The sequence below is a fragment of the Apis cerana genome, linkage group LG2 (genome assembly GCF_029169275.1).
Source record: "Apis cerana isolate GH-2021 linkage group LG2, AcerK_1.0, whole genome shotgun sequence".
In the NCBI taxonomy this organism is placed as follows: domain Eukaryota; kingdom Metazoa; phylum Arthropoda; class Insecta; order Hymenoptera; family Apidae; genus Apis; species Apis cerana.
The window spans coordinates 15,583,256-15,603,758 of record NC_083853.1 but is presented as its reverse complement, the minus strand read 5'-3'; the positions used below and the strand labels follow the sequence as shown (position 1 = coordinate 15,603,758).

Here is a 20,503-nt window from a genome sequence, read left to right as displayed (position 1 = left end):
TACGAAGATTTAATGAAAAATCAACCCTAAATTAGAAGCTAGTGTTTGATATTTATTTATACAGATACATACAGATGCTTGTGCACGCACATAAGCGGAGCCTTCCTTTAAAAACGAACCATAATATTAGTTTATGATAAATATAAGGTTAGTTTTCGGAAATGCGTCCTGTAAAGATCTAAACTTTTTTCTTTATATGTATATTTGAATTTTATAGAACGTAAAAATGAAAGTAGCACAAGGGAAAAAGTTAAGAATAACACAACTCAAAAATTCACAAGTAACAAAGAAAACCAAAGCGTAAGTAAATATCGAACTATTAGAATGCTTCTTAATAATTTTATCTGATGTAATTAAAATGTTGATTAGATTGCATCACAACGCAATATTGTTTTGACCAAAAAATTATAATTTTTAATTTAGAAAATTGCCGCAATATAAAGTGCAAAACAAGTTAATCCAAGGAGAAAGAGCATCGTATTCGAATATGAATCCTTCTTGCAAAAGAAATAAAAATTATCAAAACAGCTCGTCAGTGGGAAGTTCATTAAGTAATAAACAATTAGTCTTACAACGTAATTTGAAACGAAGAAAGAAAAAATATGCTAATATGAGAGAAACACAACGTAAGAAATTTATGTATTCTTTTGATAAACTATTTGAAATCGCGTGACTTGTGTTTGTACATCGGTGTAAACACCGCACGATATTTGCAGGTTGAAGATAAAATATGGTATAATACCTTTATTCAAGTAAAGAACACCATTATGGAAAGGGATTGCTTACATTTCAGATTCTATGGATCTTTCCTTAGAGTCGTGCGATGACTCTCCTGAAGCCAGGGATAGAAGTGACAAACGATGTCGCGACATTTTAGAACAAAGAAATATAGGTTTACCTGTAATAGTTGAAACACTCTCAGAAAATTTATCTTCGTTAAGCATACCTGAAGTATTTAAAGAGAGCGAACAATTGATAATGGAAAATGGTATTTTTGATAATAATAATCCATCGTATATGGTAAACGATTTCAAAAAGGATGAAGCTTGTGTAGTTGTTGCCGAATCATTAAATCCAAATGATAATTTATACAATAATCGAAGAAACGGTACTAAAATTATGTCATTATCCAAGAATAATCGTAAACCACGTATAGATAAGAAAAAATCGCGAAATAGTAATTCAAATATTCCTACTAGTCCAGAAAAACAATTAATAGTTTCCACCAAAGAGACTGAAAAATCTTCCGATACTTTTTGCGAAGAAAATAATAGTTTTGACGATATAAATGGAAGAAACGATACATTCGAAGCGAGAATATCGAGTAAAAATGATATTCCGTCTGTCGAAGAACAGCCAGTACGGTTTTATTGCATCAAGAACAAAATAGTGGCAGTGATGTCGAAAAGGGCACGATTTTGTTTTACCGGAAAATTGGTTGTAAAAGTGATATATGGCGCGATAGAAGTTTACGGATTTTTTATCACTACGAAGAACGATCCGATCGAAATCTATTCACCAAGAGGATATAGCAACGTATCGATCGAAGTAAGCGAAAAGTGTGTGGAAAACGTCGAATCAGATATATGGACGTCTCTTTCCCTCGAAGGTATCGATCGAAATCAAAAGAACAAATTGGTCGACGAGATCGAACAAATTCAACCCGGCATGGCTGTTCTTTTGTTATCCAACCTGAATAACAAATTGACTAGATTTTTACACGTTTTCTATCCATTTAGGCTATTTCCAAAAATAAAGAATACGCCGTATTATTCTTGGGCCGATCCAAAAAGAGCCGAAACAATATTGCAATCGAATCTTTATATCGATAATTCCACATGTAAGGAGTTAATTATCGATCCACGTATCGCGCGAGAAGTTAGCGAGAAAATGTTGAACCGTTGGCGTTCGAACGAGTGGTCGTGCACTTTAATCGCCGGTGGAAAAGGCGTGGGTAAATCTACTACGACGCGTTACTTGATAAATAGTCTATTGCCCGCCTCAAAAATGGTGATTCTTATGGACGTAGATCCAGGCCAAACGGAATGCACACCGCCCGGATGTATATCGTATAGCTTAATCGAGCAACCTTTAATGGGACCGAATTTTACGCATTTAACGACTCCAGCATTTCAATTGTACATCGGAGATGTGAACGTATCACGTTGCATCACGCGATACATCGAGGCAGTCAAAATGTTATTCGATAAATTGTTAAATTGTCCAAACTTGTCACGTCTACCAATCGTTATAAACACGATGGGTTTCTCGCAAGGCGTTGGTTGGGATATAATCATGTTTACAATTAAATTGATCCGACCTTCTTTCGTGGTACAAATTATGTCCGAAAAGCCAAAGAACAATTACATCGGATACTTGAGCAAGCAAGTAGTAAACCGACAGGTATTCTATCTTATCGATTTGTATATTCGAATAATTTCGCAAACACGGAAAAGTCTATTCTTTGTAGGAATTATCGTGGACGACATGGAGCACGAACGTTGTCGCCTGGAATCAACCGTGCGATCACGAATTATTCGTAGTACGTTCGCACGCGGAACGTAAAGCTGGTCCAGGATACGAAACATGGAACATGGAACCGTATCAACAACGAGAACTCGTTATGATATCTTATCTCAGTGAAATTGTACAAAACTCTTCGAATTCTACGTAAGATTTCCGATTATAGTTACACGATATTGATTATATATGCATAGAGCACATATTCTAACCTATAAGAATATTGCATTAATTTTCTTTAGGACACGTTACGATCCTTTATCGTTGAGCATCAACGAAGCTGTGCCATATGTGTAAGTATTTCGCGAAGAAATCATCTTCTAAACCATTCCAATATATATATATCTCCTACATTAAATCTTTTTATCTTGCAGAACATCTTTCGCATCGTTGTTCATCGCAATCCCGCGACCATCGACGTCTGCGTCGCACGTGTTGAACATAGTGAATGGCAATATAGTAGCATTGTGTGGATTCGATATGAACAACAACGAATGGCAAGAGGCTGGATCTGGTCCTCGCGTATTAAACGGATCGCCTCTTTGCGCCTGTTACGGATTCGGTAAGCATTTCGATGCTCCACGTTTTTCTTTTTTTTTTCCTTTTTTCTTTTTTTACCGTTTTTTTTTGCGATAATTTGAAATATATATATACATAATATATATAATCGTAATCGGTTCGAACGCAGGTATCGTTAGAGGGGTCGACATGGAGAGGAAAGAGATATTTATAAACACACCGTTACCAGTCTCCGTAATGCGGTATGTGAATTGTTTGATGGGATGTATACCTGTCCCTATTACTCTATTACAAATTAATCAACAAAAAAACGTACCTTATACCGGTGGAAACGACGTTTTACCGATGAGTCGAGAGCATCGCAGGGGATACTTCCGTATGAGATATCAAAAGGTGCAGAATAACGTTTGAAGCGACGCTTCTTAAAATTTTTTAACATTATAAATTTTACGCATCGATATTCGTTTCTATTACTTACTACTTCGAAATTAAATTACATTTATAAATATAAGTTTTTTTTTTTATTATTATTATGATTACTTATACAACGCGAAAACAACAATGTACAAAATATACCCACGACATTATGATATTTTTGAGCCGTGAAAAGTATTTCGTGTACGAAAGGAAACGAAGCGGAGAAAGTTAGAACATTGAGAAACATTTTGAAATGTAAAGAAAAAGTTGTTTGTTTTGTTTCGATTAATTGTAATAATATGATTGAAAATAAATGATTAAAAGGAGGGAGGGGAGGGAGGGAGAGGAGGTATAAAGAAACGAAACGGTTAATTAGATACTCGTCTCTCACTTTAATCACCTTTTGAACAAATCCGTTCAGGTTTGATCGGTCCATCACTTTTTTTCTTTTTTCTTTTTCCAAGTGTGTTACGATTCGTCCTTCGGTTCTACGATATCGCGCTCGAAAAAGGGACAAAGACATTTGAAAATGGCTGTCAACGTTTGCACGCTCCAAGATTTACCTATTAATCTCTGTCGCTTCGTCGCCGATAAATTCTTCACGTCCGTGTAATGACGCGGGAATCCGAATATTTCCTCCAGTTCGGTTATCCACAAGGAGTCGCTTTCGTCCTTCATCAAAATTGGTTTCAACGCAAGTTTGCCTATGAATTAGAAAGAGAGGGAGAGAGATAAGATAAGAAAAAAGGAATTATCGATCAACGAATCTCGCTTACCCTGCTTTAACGAGTTCACTTTCGTAGTGACGGTGCGTATCTTCTTAACGAGCGAGTAACGTTGGCAATGCGGCGTAAGTATATCTTGCACGTCCTGCTCTCTCTGTGACGGCAACAAGTGCGGCTCTATCGGGAAATTGTGCCAGTAGAGTCTCAATCTATGCTGGGGCGAGAAATCTGCCGAATCTATCACGTCGGGTTCTTGTCCTAGATGCCTTTCATTTCACGAGAAAATATAAATTTCGATGGAGGGAAGGGGATAAAAATTTAAAGTTGAATCGGCTCACTTGTTGATCTCCAATCTGTACTCGCTGGGCATCGAGGCGACGTTTTCGTACAACCAAAACAAATGTCGTTCGTTGTTAAGTTTCTTCACCAGTTTCAGAACTCGACGATACTCGAAGAAGAGTATACCCGTTCCTCTCGGATCTGAAGGGGGGAAATGATTGCTCAAGTTGCGAGTACATAATTTAAAGTTAAAATTCGAAGTAACAGTTCGAACCGTGGAGGCCGAGCCGCGCGGGATTGGCCAAACTCAGATCGTTGCACGGTGATCCGCCAATCAGAAGATCGATGGGAGCTATCTCTTTAATAGTCTTACACGTGATATCCCTCACGTTGCCCAATTGGAGGATACGGTCGCCGAAATGCGAGGCGGTGACCATTAACGCGTCTGGATCGATCTCGCTCGCGTAATAGGCGTCCACGGTGAAGCCCAGTTTCAGAAGTACTAGCAAACCTGAAAACATCTATCTTCTCGTAGAGGACGGTATACGAAAAATAATAGAAATAAGTGGAGCAGAGAAGAGAAGCAAAGTGAAGAAATTGGTGAAGAAACTCTGCCTACCTGTGCCAAGGCCATCGAACAGAGAGAGAACGCGTATTTTTCTCTTCTCTGAATTATGCTTTGCAACCAAGTGTTCCACATTCGACTCGCAACTCGTACGGAACATATTAATTATCCTATCCTTCCAATTGGTTCGCGGTCTGACGATCGTGTCGGTGAACGATCGAGACTTGCTCGTGCAGAGGAAGCACTGCCAAGGATCCTCTTGGAGCACTTGCTCGTAAGTCGTCGGGCATAGGAGGTGTTTCATGCAAGCGGTGCAGTAAACCCTAGAAAAGGAAAGAGCGCGTTGTCAACCGAGAGAGGGAGAGAGAAAGAATTGTTTCGAAATTTACCTCGGACAATCCTCTTTGTCGCAGATGATCACCATCCCAGAGGCGGCGCACACCGTGCAGTAAAACTGATCGAGAAAAAAGGCGAAAAAGAGATTTTGATTATTAAAACGAGATGAAACGAGACGAAATACTTACGCATTTGGAGTCGTTACCGAAAACGAACATACAGGGTTTGTATCGTTCCTGAAACGTGATTCTTTTAATTCATGTTTGAGATTCGAGAAAAAGTATAATACCAGGCGAATATCTCTTTACCCATACCGAACAATCTTTGCACAAAGATCCCTCGAAGAACGGATGAACGTCCATTTCATCGTTGGAAACTCGCAGACACTTTAGGCACAACGAGTCGAACGAGATCTTCCCGCTTATCGCCGATCGCAAATCATCTGGAAAGACGATTTTGACAGTTTCGAATAATTTTTGAAAATGTTCATCTACCAATTTACCGCTGTTGTTTATGTCATTCGCCCGCTCGTCGTCCACGTTCGGATTATCCTTCAATTCGTTCAATTTTTCCGCGATACGGGGCGAATACTTGTCGTAGATTTTAACGGAATCTTCCCTTCTCGATGCGTTTGCGAACGACGCTTCGTAATGGTTAGGCTTGGAAAAATATTCGAACGCGTCGTCCAAGGTCCAGTTGACGGTTTCGAATCCTAGACGGGAGCAATAGTCCTAAAAGAAGCGAGAACGCGGTTTATAAATAAACGCTCGATACAACGCGGCGAATGATATTACCTTCGAGGCTTGGAGAACTCCGACGAGATAAATATGCTTCTTCGTGTTGTTGGTGTAGTCGCGCATTTTCTCCATCCCCTTGTCGAATCTCAAGAACAATTGGTGATGCACCTGTTGTACGAGGAAAACTGCGTACGATCATTTCCACTCGAGATCGAGACGATTTAATAAACGATTTTACGTATGGATAATTTTTTACCTCTGACAGTTTGTAGTCGCCGTACCACATGATCCATTGGCAACCGAACGTCGGTTCTCGCATGCAACAATCGCGATAATCGATAATCATCGCTGCGAATCATAAAGGGCGTAGCGTGTTTTCATTCTCTCGGATCGATTTTTGCCGATCGAGATCGATCGTAAAGTGGAAGAAACGAAGATACGTGGAACGATACGTTTATCGACGCGCGTGCAAGAAGAGTGTGTGTATTAAAAAAAGGGGGGGGGGAAAAATCGAAAGGATATTACCTGGCCACCAATTGTGCCCGGCAATTTTAGCCCAGGCTATAATTCCTGGATTCTGTTCTTTCAATGGCAAAAGCGTCAAATCTACGTTGACTTTTTGCGGCGAATCTTTCGACTTCTCGGCCAGTTTTTTCTCTTGATTTTCTCCTATCGACAAATTCACCCATTTCTATTCGAGGAGGGAAGGAAAAACGAGAAGGGCGAAGAGAATCGAAATACGTACGTTTTTGATCCAATAAATATCTTTCCGTTACTTTTGCGTTTTTTTCTCTAAGATGGTCCAATCTTTGCTGCATTTTCACCGGATACGGATAAAACTTGATTTCGTCCAACACTTTCGCGCGAAAAGAAAAAAAGGAGAAACGTTAGAAATTAAGAAAAAAAAGGAAAAAAAGAAAGAATACATTTTTCCATTCGATCGCTTACTTTCGATCATATTTTTGGGGAAATTGCTTTCGATCCACGTGAAATACGGCTTGGTCAAAATACCGCCCAATTTTTTGCGCAACATCTGAAAGAAAGTCGTATATTGAGCGCGCGCTCGAAAAGGAAAAGGAAGATGAAAAGCGAAGGAGGAATAGAAAATGGAAGGAGAGAGAGTGAGAAAAAAAGAAAATGGAAAATAAAACCTGCATAGTTGCGTCAATGGCACGAATTCGCGGTACGTTTAAATTCTGCGTCAGTCTAGCCTTGAGGTTACACGAGAACGGTTCGATCTGCGTCTTTTCGTTCAACTGAAACGAAGGTAACAACGGTGAATTTCGAGCGACGCGTGCAAATATATTAAATAAAGATAAAAGATAAAAGATAGATGAATAGGTAGATAGATAGATAAATAGATAAATAGGTAAATAAATAAATAAAATATTCACTAATGATATACGAGCTTCTCCGATCCAGTAAACCCATAATTTCCCTTCCTCGGACAACATTCCTACATGGTCGGCATCGATAATTAACGCTGTAATATCACATAGAAACGTTTACTTAGGACTAAATGGCTAATCTCGTCTCGTCGCTTTTCGCGGTAACGCGCACGATCCTGGTTGCAACTTTGTGTACAAACTTTGCGTACTTTTCGCGACCGGTGCTGCGTCGATCTCAATCGGTTAGGATAATACCGATTTTACCGATCGAACGATCGAACGCGAATAGGAAACTCGGGCAGGGAGAGTTGGAAAGAAACGAATAATGGGAAAAATTCTTGCCTGGCCACCATCCCGCGCAATAGCCCCACACCAATTTGCCGACGGACAGATCCTTCCCAATTTTCATCGATCCTCGCGTCACTCTTCTCACCTCCTGATTTTCCTCGTTACCTTTCAACATTTTCGCTCGAACCCCCTTCCCCTCGGAGGAGGAACCTTTTTTCACGGAATCTTTCTTTCCAGCCTCGCAAATCCTCGACTTCTCGTCCGTATCTCGACGGCCATCTTTTCTCTCGTTCTCAACACCGTAAACAACACCACTCTCGCGAAAAATTCTCTTCATCAAAGGAAGCGTGTGAATTTCGTCGAATTTCGTCGATTCCGTCGAGTCCCGACGATTCTCGTCCCCCTTACCTTTCGACTCGAATCGCTCCCTCGAACGAATCGAACGCGTTACAACATTCTCGATCGTATTTTCGTCGTTCGTTTTTTCGTGGAGCACAGTTTTCGTCGAATTTTTCCACGCGCCGTTATTGTCGCGAGATACTCGTCGCTCGAAACGTGGAGCGTCCGTACCGTTGGCGAGAAGGACGTTGTTGTTGTTGTTATTGTTATTGTTATTGTTGGCCGAGCGCGACCGAGTCGACCGACACGAAGCGTCGGTCAAAACCGGACGGCGGTCGAACGAGGAGGAGAGTGGATCGGCGGAACGTTGTTTCCTCGTCGGTCGGCCGAGCTTTCTCTTGCGAGATCTCCAAAATTGATCCACGGTGATCGTTGAATCGTGCACCTTCCTCCTCCTTCCACTCATTTTCCCAGATTTCGACGCTCGTTTCCTTCTTCTCCCCCCTCCTACGTTGGCTCGCTTCTTTCTAAACCGCGGCGTGGTTCTCAACCGTGGTGAGATCCGTAAGGGAGATGCGTTTCGCGATGATTTGCTCGCGGCCTCCGATATCGGGCGAAACGAGACCTCGTTGTTACGAGAGGCGGTGGTGTCCGATATCAAACCCAATTCCATCGCGCATACCAACGACCAAACACTTTTTCCCGCCCACTGGTCCAACGTGTCCTTCGTGGCTGCCTTCATTTCCTCGGAGATCTGCAACAACACGCGTTAAAGCGCTCGTTAAAACCCGATACACTCGTCGCTTCGCAAAGGACGTTGCGATAGGACGCGAAAGAAGAAAGTGGTGGAAGCGCGACGAATCGAAGAGAAGGAGGTAGGATCGAAATCGCGTTTGAAACACCGTGAGGAGGGTTGAAAAGAAAAAAGAAAGGGATAGGGGGGAGAGAGAAAAAGAGGAAGAGAAAGAGAGAGAGAGAGAGAGAGTCAGGGAGGGGTATGCGATCCACGTGGCGCCTCGAAAGGCATTTCTCGAGGTCGCGGCGTGCTTTGCCGGGGTCGACCTGATGAATGGAAACGTCGGTATTATTGTGTTTACACGCGGGACACACGGGGGCCTCTCTCGCTCTCTCGCCACACTTGGCGTGGAAACATTCATTCATAAAGCGTTCCGCGCGTTCCTCTCACCACCGCGCTCTGTCCCTCCTCCCTAGCTAGCCCCGTTGCGCCTCTCACCCCTCCACTCTCCAGCCGCCGTTATACCCCTCTACGCGAGGGTACACGACCCTCCGCCGTCGAGTGTAGAGGGGTAGTACCAGTGACGTAGCCAGAATTACGACAACGACCTGCTGATTCGCTTATTTTATTGTCCCTCCCCCCCTCCGGATCGTGTCCAGTCGGCTCGTCCATGACCGCGTGCTTACTCGCCTTCTTCTTTCCTTTGTCTCTTTCTCTCGCCTTCTTACCGAATCGATCGGAGATCGATCGAGGAGGGAGGATGCGATCGTACCGACCGAATCGTTGGATTTTTCCACAACGTTTTTTTCGGGAACGAAACTCGCGAAAAAGGCGTGGAAAATCCCGTTTCCCAAACAGATACTCGAACCCTCATACACGCGATCCTGCGTCGCGTGACCGACTTGCCGTTTACGATACCAGATCTCGACAGCGATAGCTTTTTTCCCTCGCTCCACTAAATTTTCCACGTTCGTTCTCGCAGACGGGAGGCAGAAGAGAATTCGTTGCGATTTCGAATCGTGAGAGAAAAGAAAGAAAGAAAGAAAAAAAAAAAAAAAGAAAAAAGACGAAGCTCGTACGAGATGACGGAACAACGAATGATACAGCAATGTTTACGCGTACTCAGCTGATATGAATGGACTAGGAGCGCGAGCGAGTGAACGTATTTGTGGATTCGGTCATGACGACTTTCGGTATAAATTGAAACTTCTCGAGGGTGTCTCGCCGCCGCCGCTGCCGCCGCCGCCGCCGCCGTCGCCGCCAGTGGGAGAATGTCAAGGGGCGAAGGACAGAGAAAGAGAGAGTGTGTATGCGCGAGAAAGATAGATACAGAGCGCGATACTCGAAGTAACAGGAATACCGGACAAAGATGGAAAGAAGCAGCGAAATAGAGGGGAGAGAGCGACCGACTGACAGAGAGACAGGGAGAAGAGAGAGAGAGAGAGAGAGAGAGACGGATGAGCGAAGGGTACAAAGCCACGAAGCTGGGTCAGTTCCGTTTAGTACGAGATAGGCTACGATTCCGTTTGGATCGGAGAATGTGCACGGATCGAGATCCACGAATCGCGCGATCTTTCACCGAACCAATTTCCACTTTCTATGATGATTCCACGCTCTTTCGACGTTCGACCAATATAACACGTTTTTTCACGCTTTTTCAGAGTTTATCCCCTTCTTTTTTCCTCTCCGTCAGCCCTTTCTATTCGCGTGATATTGCAATTACGTTATTATCCTTCCCGTATTTGAGTATCGGAAATCTGGAAAAGTCACTCTCTCGGTCCTTCGTTTCATTTTTGAAAGCGAGAAAATGCGGGATCGAGAAAAGAGTGGTGGGGAAAAAAGAGATTTCAAAGGGATAGTACCGGTAAAGCGGTGCAGACTGACGGACAGGTTGGTCGATCCACGATTTGCCTCGATCATACGCGCGCGAGTTCGCGCGTCTTTTCCTTCCTTCGTTACCAATTTTTTTTCAAACAAATGGTTTATCGTTGGACCGATGGTAGAATACGCTGCGTGACGTTTCACGTTTGCGTGGTGGAGCGCAAATAGAGCTACGAGGAAAAGAAAGGAAGGAAGGAAGGAAGGAAGGAAAGAAGAAAGGAAGGAAGAAAGAAAAGAAGAAAGGAAAGAAGAAAGAAAGGAAAATTTGAGAAGAGAAAGAAGGACGAGAGAGTTTCACTCGCCTAGCGCAGCGTGGGCTTTTCTTGTATTCTATTGATTTTTCCGAAAGTTCGCGTGGTGGGAGTCTCTGGCAGGCAGCAGCAGTGTGCGAGCTTGGCCAGGAACGTGTTTGCGTGAGCTTCAACGATGGCGATATCGTCTTTTCCTTCCAACTCTCTCTCTCTCTCTCTCTCTCTCTCTCTCTGTCTTTCTCTTTCCGTTTCGTTCACCGCGGAGGATGGTTGCACTCGCAACGAGCGCTCTTTCTCTTTCTTATCCGAACGCTCCTCCTTTCGTTTCTTCACCGATAGTTCTCTTTCCGTTTTGAGGATCAGTCCGTACGCGCTTCGACGCGAATTGTTCGCCTCTCGCTTGGTCGAGCGCCGCGCATTTCCTTCTCACTCGCTCGGCTTTGCGTGAAATCCACCCTCGACCCCGCTCACACGACTCGTTCGTGCTTAGACCTGGTGCTATATGTATACGTATGACCGACCATGGCGCGCGCGTGCATCACATACACATACACACCACACACATATGCGCGCATATGTACATACCACATTGGTTACTCGAAACAGGAACGTGTTAAGAAATTTGACTTTGACATTATTTTTATCGCGATGCTCGATCGAAAAGATCGCGCGCGCCACTCGTCGAATATCGACGCGCCGATCGAACTATTGCCAATCAGCATTCATCGTTTACAGAGATGAGAAAACGAAAGGTTAAATTGCATTGTAACTTTTTTTTTTCCCTCTTTCCACGAAGGAATAGATTGAAAGTTGTTTTCAACCAACTTTTAAATAGCGATGTTCGAAGTTTAAGAAGAGAAGAAATCGCGAAGAAACGCTCGTTTGGAGCGTGCGCGAATTCACCGAACGGAAAGAGTCTATCCACAGTCCATAGATTGGATCACGGTAGATCGCGTTCCCTTCATCTAGATGCGACGATCTAGCGACGAGACGAAGCTTGCTCTTCAAACCGAAAAGAAAATAATATTTCTCGAGGGACGAATTATCGATAGGATGAGAGAAACGTCGCGATACGATATCTAGGTACAGCCCTGGTATTCCGTCCACCTACATCGTGGCAGGGTCACCGCTTGTACCACTACCAAGCGCGCGTTCGTGCATACGTGTACACGCATACGTTCCCTTATATACCTCAGAGCTGTCTCGGTTTCTCCGTTGGTCGGTCCTTGTCTCGCAGTTGGTCTCTCGGCGATATACGCGCCAGCGCGAATAAGCACGATGCGTGTGAGTGTATGTACGTGTGTATGTGTGTATATGAGGAGGGAGCATGTGTGCGAGCGCGCGGGTGCGCGTTTCTCACCCACGGGTTCGCACACGATCGTGCGCTCGCGCTCGAGCTCGCCTTCCCACTTGGATGTACACCCTCGCGGCGGACTCGGTCGAATGGATTGCACGCGTTACACGGACACGCGTGCACCGAGCCGCGTTTCGACGCGTGTATGCACGTACGGTGAAGCGCTGGGAGCGCAAGCCGCGCGCACGGTTCGCCGCCACCTCTGCCGTGGCCAGGCACTCGGCCAGCGAGCCAGTTAGACTGGCAGGAAATCGGCCAACCAACGGCCGGCTCAGCCGCGCGACGCTTCGATCGATAACTCGGATCGATTTTCCCCACGGAATCTACAACGACGGACTCCCGTTTGACTCGCGGCAAATGCTCACCGATGACGAGGATAGTTTCGTTGTTCGTGCAACGAAACTCGAGATCGCGATTCTTAAAATTGCGAGAACGTGAAAATGAATTACCGGTTCGATGCCTCGCCAGAATTTCGCGAAAAGAATCTCGGTTTATCGCTTAGAGAGAAGGATATCGCGTGCAAAATTTCTCAACGAAACTCGATGTAGTCGCGTAACTCAATCGATATAATGCCATCGATACCACCGCAACAATAAACGAGTATCTAAAATTCTACTTTGAAAATAATTCGGCCTCGAGAGTCTAAAATCGATTCATCTCGATCGAATATCGATCAACTTGTATATTACGTAGAAAGAAACGGTAGGCCGACTTTCTACATCAATTGAGAGTAAAATCGTTTCTATTTTTTGTTACCAACGTCATTCTCGTCATCTTCGTCGCCGTCGTCGTCGTCGTCGTCGTCGTCGTCGTCGTCGTCGTCGTCGCCGCCGTCGTCGTCGTCGTCGTCGTCGTCGTCGTCGTCGTCGTCGTCGTCGTCGTCGTCGTCGTCGTCGGTGTCGTCGTGGTCGTTACCGCCGCTGCCGTCGCCGTCGTCGTCGTCGTCGTCGTCGTGATCGGCGGGAGGCTATGAAACCGAGCGAGACCGAACATAGTCGATGGAGGTCGGAAACGCACGAACCTCACGGCTCGAGCGACCGAACTAGCGACACGATCAAGCAGTGCGGTGCCGACTCTTGCTGCCGCGGTTTCGACTTCTGTGTTATTTGTGGACGAGTGTTTACGCGACAGAGGACTTCTCGTCGAAACGAATACGGAGCAAGGCGTATACGATAGAGAATTAGGAGGGAGAGAATTAAAGAGAATACAGGGCAGAGTTGGGCACCGAAGGAAAACGATCCGAACAGTGATCGAACAAAGACGAAGAGGACGAGGAGAAGGCGCGATCGTCGTAGTGTTGAGCACAATATCGAGAGAGGTTTAGAAGCGATACGCGTCGTCGTGTTATCGAATACGAAATAACTCGATTCGTCGTCCGGTTGGAGAAACGACTGAACCATCGACGCTTTCGTATTCGGAAATATAGGAAAAGACGAAAGAGGGAGAAGGAGAGAGAGAGAGAGAGGGAGAGAGAGAAACAGAAAGAGAGAAAGAGAGAGAGAGAGAGGGAGAGAGAAAGGCGGAAGGCAGAGAAAAAAGAGAAAACATCGTGCCGTCTTTATCGTTCGGGGCGTGGGTGCAACGAATGCGAATAATCCCTCGGACGAAACCGCTTTGCCGTGAGCGAACGACGACCAGGAGCGAGGATATAGACGAGGGAGCAAGAAAATAGGAGGCGATAGTGGTTGGGAACGCGAACGTTCGTTGCGAGAAGGATTTGAAGAAGAAAATCAGCGGGGAGCTGATCTCGAGAGATCGGGATCGAGAACGGGGGACACGGAAGAGGAGAAACTGGAAAAAGAAAGTTTTCGATCGAGAGGAATAATTGGATTCGGCGAGCGATCGTTGCCGAAATAGTGGTCACGTGTGACCGCGTGCGGGTGAAAACCGTGAAAGACACTCTCGCGCGGACTCTCGAAAAGGAGGAGGCAGGGTATCGCGGTCTCGAGCCGAAAGTAGCGAGACAGCCGAACACCGTGGGTCCGGCTATCGTCCGAGCTCTGCCTCTCTGTTCCTCCTTTTCGCGTCTCCGCGGGTTTGGATTCGTCGAGGAGTCGAGGAGTAGAGGAAGAAGAAAAAGAGGAGGAGGAGGAGGAGGAGGAGGAAGAGAAGGAGGAAGAGTTCCGACGGAGGATCGAGGCGCTCCCGAGACCGGCCGTCGGATATCCTGGAGGACGATGACGACGGTGGAAAGGAAGATCGCGAGCGGTAATCGGAGGACGAGCAGCACTACGAGGGGACTCGATTGAACCTTGATCGAATCCGCTCGATTCGCGGCGATCGTCGTCGTGTCGTAGTTAGTCGTCGCAGTAGTCGTCGTCGTCGTCGGCGACCGACCGAGATTGCCGTCGGTCTCGTCGTCGCGACGGTACGACAGATCACGTTTCACGAGTGACAGTGTGCCACAGTGAGTGTTGTTGGTGCAAGCGTTTTTAGTGACGCGAGATCGCGCGCGTTTCTTCGTCTCGCGCTAACCTACCGACGGCTCGCGTTCTCTCCGCGAAGCCGTCGGGAACAGTGGACTTGCCTGCGTATCCTGCTACCTGTTCGCTCTCCTCCGTCTCATCCATCGTTCCAATCTTTCTCTCGGAGTCCCGAGAATTTCCTATTATTTTGAACCCGTATCACTTGGAAAGTGTAGAAAGGCTGGCGAATCTATCGGGAGCGGAGGACGTGTGACGAGTCTCGATCGAAGGATATAAGGATCAGCGAGGATGCAGGTGGCAACGCTGTTTCGGGAGAGCGCGAATCTGCTGGGTGCCTCTAGCCTGGATCCCCCGCAGACTCACCACCACCAGGCTATGCACCCGCAGCAACAACAGCAACAACAGCAGCAACTCCAACAACACCCCGCCGAACTGCATTTGGCTCATCATATGCAGCATCACTATAAATTGTAAGTCCGTATCTTTCAATGGAAATCGTGTAGATCGCCGAGAAATCGACTTCCGTCGGCGGTATCGGAAATGGAAAAACTGGAGGACTTTGTTCTGGAGCGACGATGCGACGGGAACGGAACGATAATTCTCCGTTCCAAGCTTTGTCGCGAACGCGCGTTATCGCGTTGTCACTGATACGGATATCTGTTCGCTATGCTCCGTCCGTCCTCTCGCTCGAGCTTTTTACGAATTTCGTCACGCGCCATCAAGGGACAGGGAGAGTAGCATTTGTATTCGTTGCGCAAGGTCCGGTCGTGCCCTCGTTCCTTAAACCGTACAATTTGTTTCCACCACCGCGTAGACGGGTGTGATCGATGTCGCGACGATAACCGTCCACAAGGTAACGTACCGATCCTTTAAAATCTCCAATCTAAATCCGTCGGTGAGCGAATATATATGTATATATATATATATATATATATATATACACGTATATACGGCGATAGGAACAAAGATTTTTTATTCGGAAATGTCCGGTCTAGAAGCGGAGGAATGAGGGAGAAAGAGAAAGCGATAAACGCGTTTTACGCGGTGGCCTCTGGAGATCCGAACCGAACCGAATCGAATCGAAGCGAAACCGCGAGAAGTTTGGACCAGACGCGAGGCCGCCAATAGGTCAAGGCTAGATTCTGCGCTTCGACCGGTATCCGCTATCTCTCGCCTACCCGTTTCCCAGCAAATTCCTGACCAACTTTCCTCGCGATTCGATCACGCGCGTTTCTTCTCTCTATCCCTTTGGAACGTGACGAACAACGAGGCGAGGATAAATTCTTAGCGTAGCGCGAATGGACGATCGCCGCCGGAACGATTGCAACAAGAGCCACGTGGCGGGAAAGATACGGTAAACGATTTGATCGGGATAGCGCGCCCGATGCGCTCTATTGCGCCTCGAAACCGAATGAACGCGAACGCTATCACGCGTCGCGAAATAAATCGCGTTCAATCATCGATAAAAATCGACAAGATCGATAAGATCGAGCCTCCTCTTCGAACCTCTCCCTCTCGCTTTTTCGTCGTCGCTTGGTCTGCGCCAAGTATTATTCATGTATTCTATAAGTTTGGAATACATGAATGGAGATCCAAGTATCCGGGAATCGGCTTCGACAAAGCCGTATTCTTTGGCCGCGCCAATTTAACACCATTTAAGCTTTTCTCGCGCAAGAAAAGAAAAAAAAAATCGATTCTTTCATTCTTCACTACTATCAACCGTAACGAACGCATGGAACGTCGCGTTTCGGCGCCAAGGTCGTGTTTCACGCGGACAAGTTTGATCGTGCACTGGTGCACGCTTCCTTCAACCGAACCACGTTACCATCTGTGCAACGATTTCGCGTCAAGTTCCACGGATGGCATGAACTTTGCGACTCAACTTTGACGCATTGTCAGAATGATTGGTAACGATTCGTCCATTAGTCGCGTCACAAAGAAACGTACGCATCGAATTGCGATGCGATGATTATCTTTGAACGTTGATTTCAAACTATATTTCCTTTCGATATAATAAATCGAGGAAAAATCGAAAAAGGATGCGCATAAGTTTTGAAACGAACGTTCATAAGTGGCAATTTTCGAGCGATGCAACATTCTCTAGCTCGGTTGGTTCCTCGCGCGATCGCCGCTCTTTTCCTTCTTCCTTGTAGTTGGTCCGCGTTATACCTTTCCCCTCGACCTGTCTCCTTCTTCTTCTTCCTCCTCTTCTTCCTTCCCTTCGCCCCGATCATTTTACGCGGCTCCTTCGCGCTTTTACACTCCCTGCTCTTTCTTTTCTTTCTCGGTACGATGGGTCGGACGTCTCTCCTTTCTCTCGCGTCTCGTACGGTTATCTCCTCGCGTTTTTATTTTAGCCCGAAGCAAACGTCGAGGTGGAAACGACGAGCCGGAGGAAGGAAAGGTGATGGTGGTGGTAGCAGTGTTGTAGTAGTAGTGTAGTAGTAGTAATGTAGTAGTAGTAGTAGTACGAGGAAGAGGTGGAGATGAGGGAAAGAGAGAAGAGAGTAACGGCAAAGGAGGAAGAAAGAGGCAAAGCGAATAAACGAGCGAGAGAAGGAAAAGTAGGAAGGTGGATGCGAAAGACGGGAAAGAGGCAAGGGGCGAAGGAACGGAAGAGGTGGCGGTTGAGAAGGGCGCGGGGCGAAAGGGGGTGGGCGGCGGGGGTGGCAGGAGGGATAGCAGGAGGAGGAGAAGGCGGCGGTAGCGGCGGAGGACGACGAGGAGGTGGACGAGGAGGTAGCGGAGGAGGAGGAGGAGGAGGAGGAGGAGGTGGAGGAAGAGGAGGAGGAGGAGGAGGAGGTGGATAGAACACAAACGGCCGCACGAAGAGAGCTCGTCGAACGGGCTCTGCTCTCTTCTCCTCCTTCGGTTCTCGCAGGCTATGGTTTCGTAACACGCGTCTTTCCCGCTCTCCGCCTCTCTCCTCTTCTACGGTTGTTCGTTCGTTCGTTCGTTCGTTCGTTCGTTCGTGCAACGCGTTCTACCACGTTCGTGATACGCGTCTTTTCAAAAGTCGGGGTCCCGTTCCACCGACTCCGTTCCGTAAAATCGAAGAGAACGGCGATGAGAAACGCGACGAAATTTAGGTGACGAGATTTCATTCGTTTGGCGATTAAGAAGAAAATCGCGACGGATAACGCGCTTACGGACTCGCTACGCCAAACAGCACCTAAGACACCGTCCATACGGAGATCTCTAGGGAGCTCCGTGATTATTCCGGGCGCAAATTTATTTTTATCAGCCTGTACCGGTCTGTTCTCGCTTTGAGGGCAACGTTGCCGGATTACGAGTTTTTCCCTTGATTTCTACAAAATTGACCAACTTTTGCGATATAGGTGATGGAAAAAAAAAAATAATAAAAGAAAAAGTAAAAACAAAGTAAAAGAAAGAAGAAAGAGGAAAAAGAGAGGAACGATTCGCATTAAAAAAAAGAAACGATCCACAGACTTGATCGAGACGAGTATTTCTCGAGGCGATACGTGGTATTTTCGGTCAACGGTAACAGTGAGAGTATCGAAATTGGGAAAGCTCGGAATACGAAACCCGTTTCGACTCTGTTTCCTCGATACCGTGCGTGCGGAGAAGATAACGAGCGAAAAAGAAATTCCGTTGGCAACCGAGTTTACACGTTTTCGTGAGCGCCTCGAAGAGATCGATGGAACAGCGAGGAACGAAATAGTCGAGGAGCGATTACGCGCTTAAAGTTAGGTGTTTAAAAAAAAAAAGTAGGATCGAAAGAGAATATATTCGAACGGAAGTTTGCAAGTTTTACTGGTTACGTAATTTCATTAATGCGCTCGATAGATGTTGCGACGATCGACGGTTCGAAGAATTTCGAAATCTCGCGAACCGGGGTGAATACATCTTCTCCGGTTGTTCCATCGGAATAGACCGAGACCGATCGTAAATAGCCGGCGCACCAGAAACGGTCGTAAGGGTTTCCCTTATCCGCGTCAGCATTTCTGCTCGCTCGATTACCTACGGTTTCCTTCGCGTACCGGAGAAGTCTGCCGCGGAACCGCTTCTTTTTTTCTTCTCTCTTCACCTACTTTTTTTCTCTCCCAGTCTTTCTTTCGATAATGATACGCGCATAGGTGTGCACCTCGGCCGCGTGTATGCCGTTCGTGCGTATCCGCTGCGTTTCGGCCTTCTCCGGCTTCCCCACGGTTTTCGCTCATTTCGACCTTTTCGTCCCGACGACGGAGGAGTCGATGTAAGCAACGCCGGCCGCATCGTTTGCCAACGAGAAACGCTCGTTAAACACTGAGAAACACTCGCGCAACTTCGCTATGCCTGACGTATCCCACGTTTCATCCTTCTCTGTCTTGCTCCTCTCTTCCAGTCGACTCTTGCGTCTCGAACTTTCCAACGCGACGAAGAACATAACTATTCGTCTCGTCGATTATCGTCGTTCGATCTTTTCGATTCGCGCGTTCTCGTAATTTCAAAGCGCGCGCGCGCGCGCGTGTGTGTGAGAGAGAGAGCGAGAAAGAAAGAGAAATGGACGAAAAGAAGGAACGCAAAAGCGCACCGTTTGCCCGTGTTAATGAGACGCGTATCGAGTTCCATTTGACGAAGAACGCGATAGTGAGTGTTCGATGAGTCATCTTGCTTATCGAACGCGAAACAAATTGCAGAAAGGTGCACAACGAAGACGTTTAACCGTTGCATACATTCCGTTACACTTCGTTCGTTCGTTTAGACGATCGCCTTATCTGTAATAAACGCGATGATACAGCGAAAGAATAAGAAACATTGGCGATATACAAAAAACTGATATTCGTCGAACTGGTTTCCGCGAGGAAGGGGAAAAACGTGGCTCGTTTCGGCCGCTCGCCGAATGAGTAAATGGAAAATGGATCTTTTCGCGTATCTCGTTCCATCTATCCATCATCATCGGTCGAAGAACGAGAAGAGAAACGATCGAAATCGCAAAGGACAATCGTGGACGCGATCTTATTAAGACCGCAATTAGGCTATATTACCGAATTACGTTACAATTGAGAATAACGAACACACGCGGTAATAAATTACAACGGCTCGCGTAATCATTACCTCCAAGTTTCGTATAACAGCGTCCCTATCGGTTTACATTCGACTTTAATTGCATCGCGGAACGGACGGCGCAGCTTTTTAGAACAGATTCGCCTCGGACCGGACCGATAGTTATAATAATTCGAATAATTACGCGCACATTTGGTAAATTAATACAATATCGCTACTCGTTTTCCGGATATTATTTAACGCGTATTTAATTATACTTGGAATCGTATCGTTACCGACTACGCAGCGTTCGCTTCTCCTCCGACGGTCTTGCTCGATTTGCGCGTCGCGAGAGATCGTAAGCTCGGGTGAAGATCGGAAAAATTTCCGCGACGAGACGAGTTTTAAGAAGAAACTCGGCATACCTACGCACGATTATTCCACTTGTATTCTCTTTCTCGACGGTCAGAGAGAGCGAAAAACGATTCGTGTCGGTTGACGCGTACTTATCTACTTACGTAGGTAGGTATGTGCGAAGAGACACCGAGGAAACGTGGATCGGACGCGCGAATACTCGGTTGCATACGCGATGCGTTTCGCGTGCAAGCACGAACGCAACGTACGCTTTTTTCACGCCTCGCGTTTCGAGTTTATCGCGATATGATATAACGCATGCGAACGAGAGTTTTCCATTTGCAGGGGAAAAGTTTTTGCTCGCGTTTCACGACGATCGGCCAACGCGAAACCACGCGCACC

At 46.2% G+C, this 20,503-nt stretch overlaps 3 protein-coding genes across 13 annotated transcripts in view; 2 read left to right on the top strand and 1 right to left on the bottom strand.

The window, feature by feature from the left end:
- The first annotated feature begins 6 nt into the window (after window positions 1–6).
- Window positions 7–3,833, top strand: LOC107992467 (polynucleotide 5'-hydroxyl-kinase NOL9). 3 transcript variants are annotated; one of them, XM_017048344.3, is made up of 8 exons: window positions 7–147; window positions 218–300; window positions 424–626; window positions 794–2,403; window positions 2,471–2,670; window positions 2,763–2,813; window positions 2,895–3,082; window positions 3,209–3,833. In XM_017048344.3, the coding sequence occupies exons 2-8, from the start codon at window positions 227–229 to the stop codon at window positions 3,448–3,450; spliced, it is 2,568 nt and encodes an 855-aa protein (XP_016903833.2). In that variant the 5' UTR covers window positions 7–147; window positions 218–226; the 3' UTR covers window positions 3,451–3,833. The 3 variants fall into 3 exon arrangements, with proteins under 3 accessions (XP_016903833.2, XP_061927715.1, XP_028519944.2); XM_062071731.1 differs by lacking the exon at window positions 7–147 and having other exon boundaries at window positions 212–300; window positions 370–626; XM_028664143.2 differs by lacking the exons at window positions 7–147; window positions 218–300 and having other exon boundaries at window positions 370–626; window positions 717–2,403.
- Window positions 3,829–20,485, bottom strand: LOC107992468 (DNA (cytosine-5)-methyltransferase 3B). Of its 9 annotated transcripts, none has more exons than XM_062071721.1 (18): window positions 20,266–20,485; window positions 7,829–8,867; window positions 7,493–7,581; window positions 7,250–7,354; window positions 7,047–7,131; window positions 6,844–6,954; window positions 6,624–6,767; window positions 6,355–6,446; window positions 6,156–6,266; window positions 5,864–6,092; window positions 5,676–5,803; window positions 5,550–5,597; window positions 5,415–5,479; window positions 5,080–5,348; window positions 4,735–4,971; window positions 4,520–4,661; window positions 4,233–4,447; window positions 3,829–4,160 (listed from the first exon to the last, which is right to left on the bottom strand). In XM_062071721.1, exons 1-18 carry the CDS (start codon window positions 20,329–20,331, stop codon window positions 3,925–3,927), a joined length of 3,411 nt encoding a protein of 1,136 aa, XP_061927705.1. In that variant the 5' UTR covers window positions 20,332–20,485; the 3' UTR covers window positions 3,829–3,924. The 9 variants fall into 9 exon arrangements, with proteins under 9 accessions (XP_061927705.1, XP_061927700.1, XP_061927699.1 ...); XM_062071716.1 differs by lacking the exon at window positions 20,266–20,485 and adding an exon at window positions 16,825–18,190; XM_062071715.1 differs by lacking the exon at window positions 20,266–20,485 and adding an exon at window positions 13,092–13,328.
- LOC107992495 (atrophin-1) overlaps window positions 15,050–20,503 on the top strand; it is a 32,020-nt gene continuing 26,566 nt past the window's right edge. Inside the window, exon 1 of the mRNA XM_062071725.1 lies at window positions 15,050–15,231. Coding sequence (XP_061927709.1) covers window positions 15,050–15,231 — 182 coding nt within the window. The remainder of the gene's footprint in view (window positions 15,232–20,503) is intronic.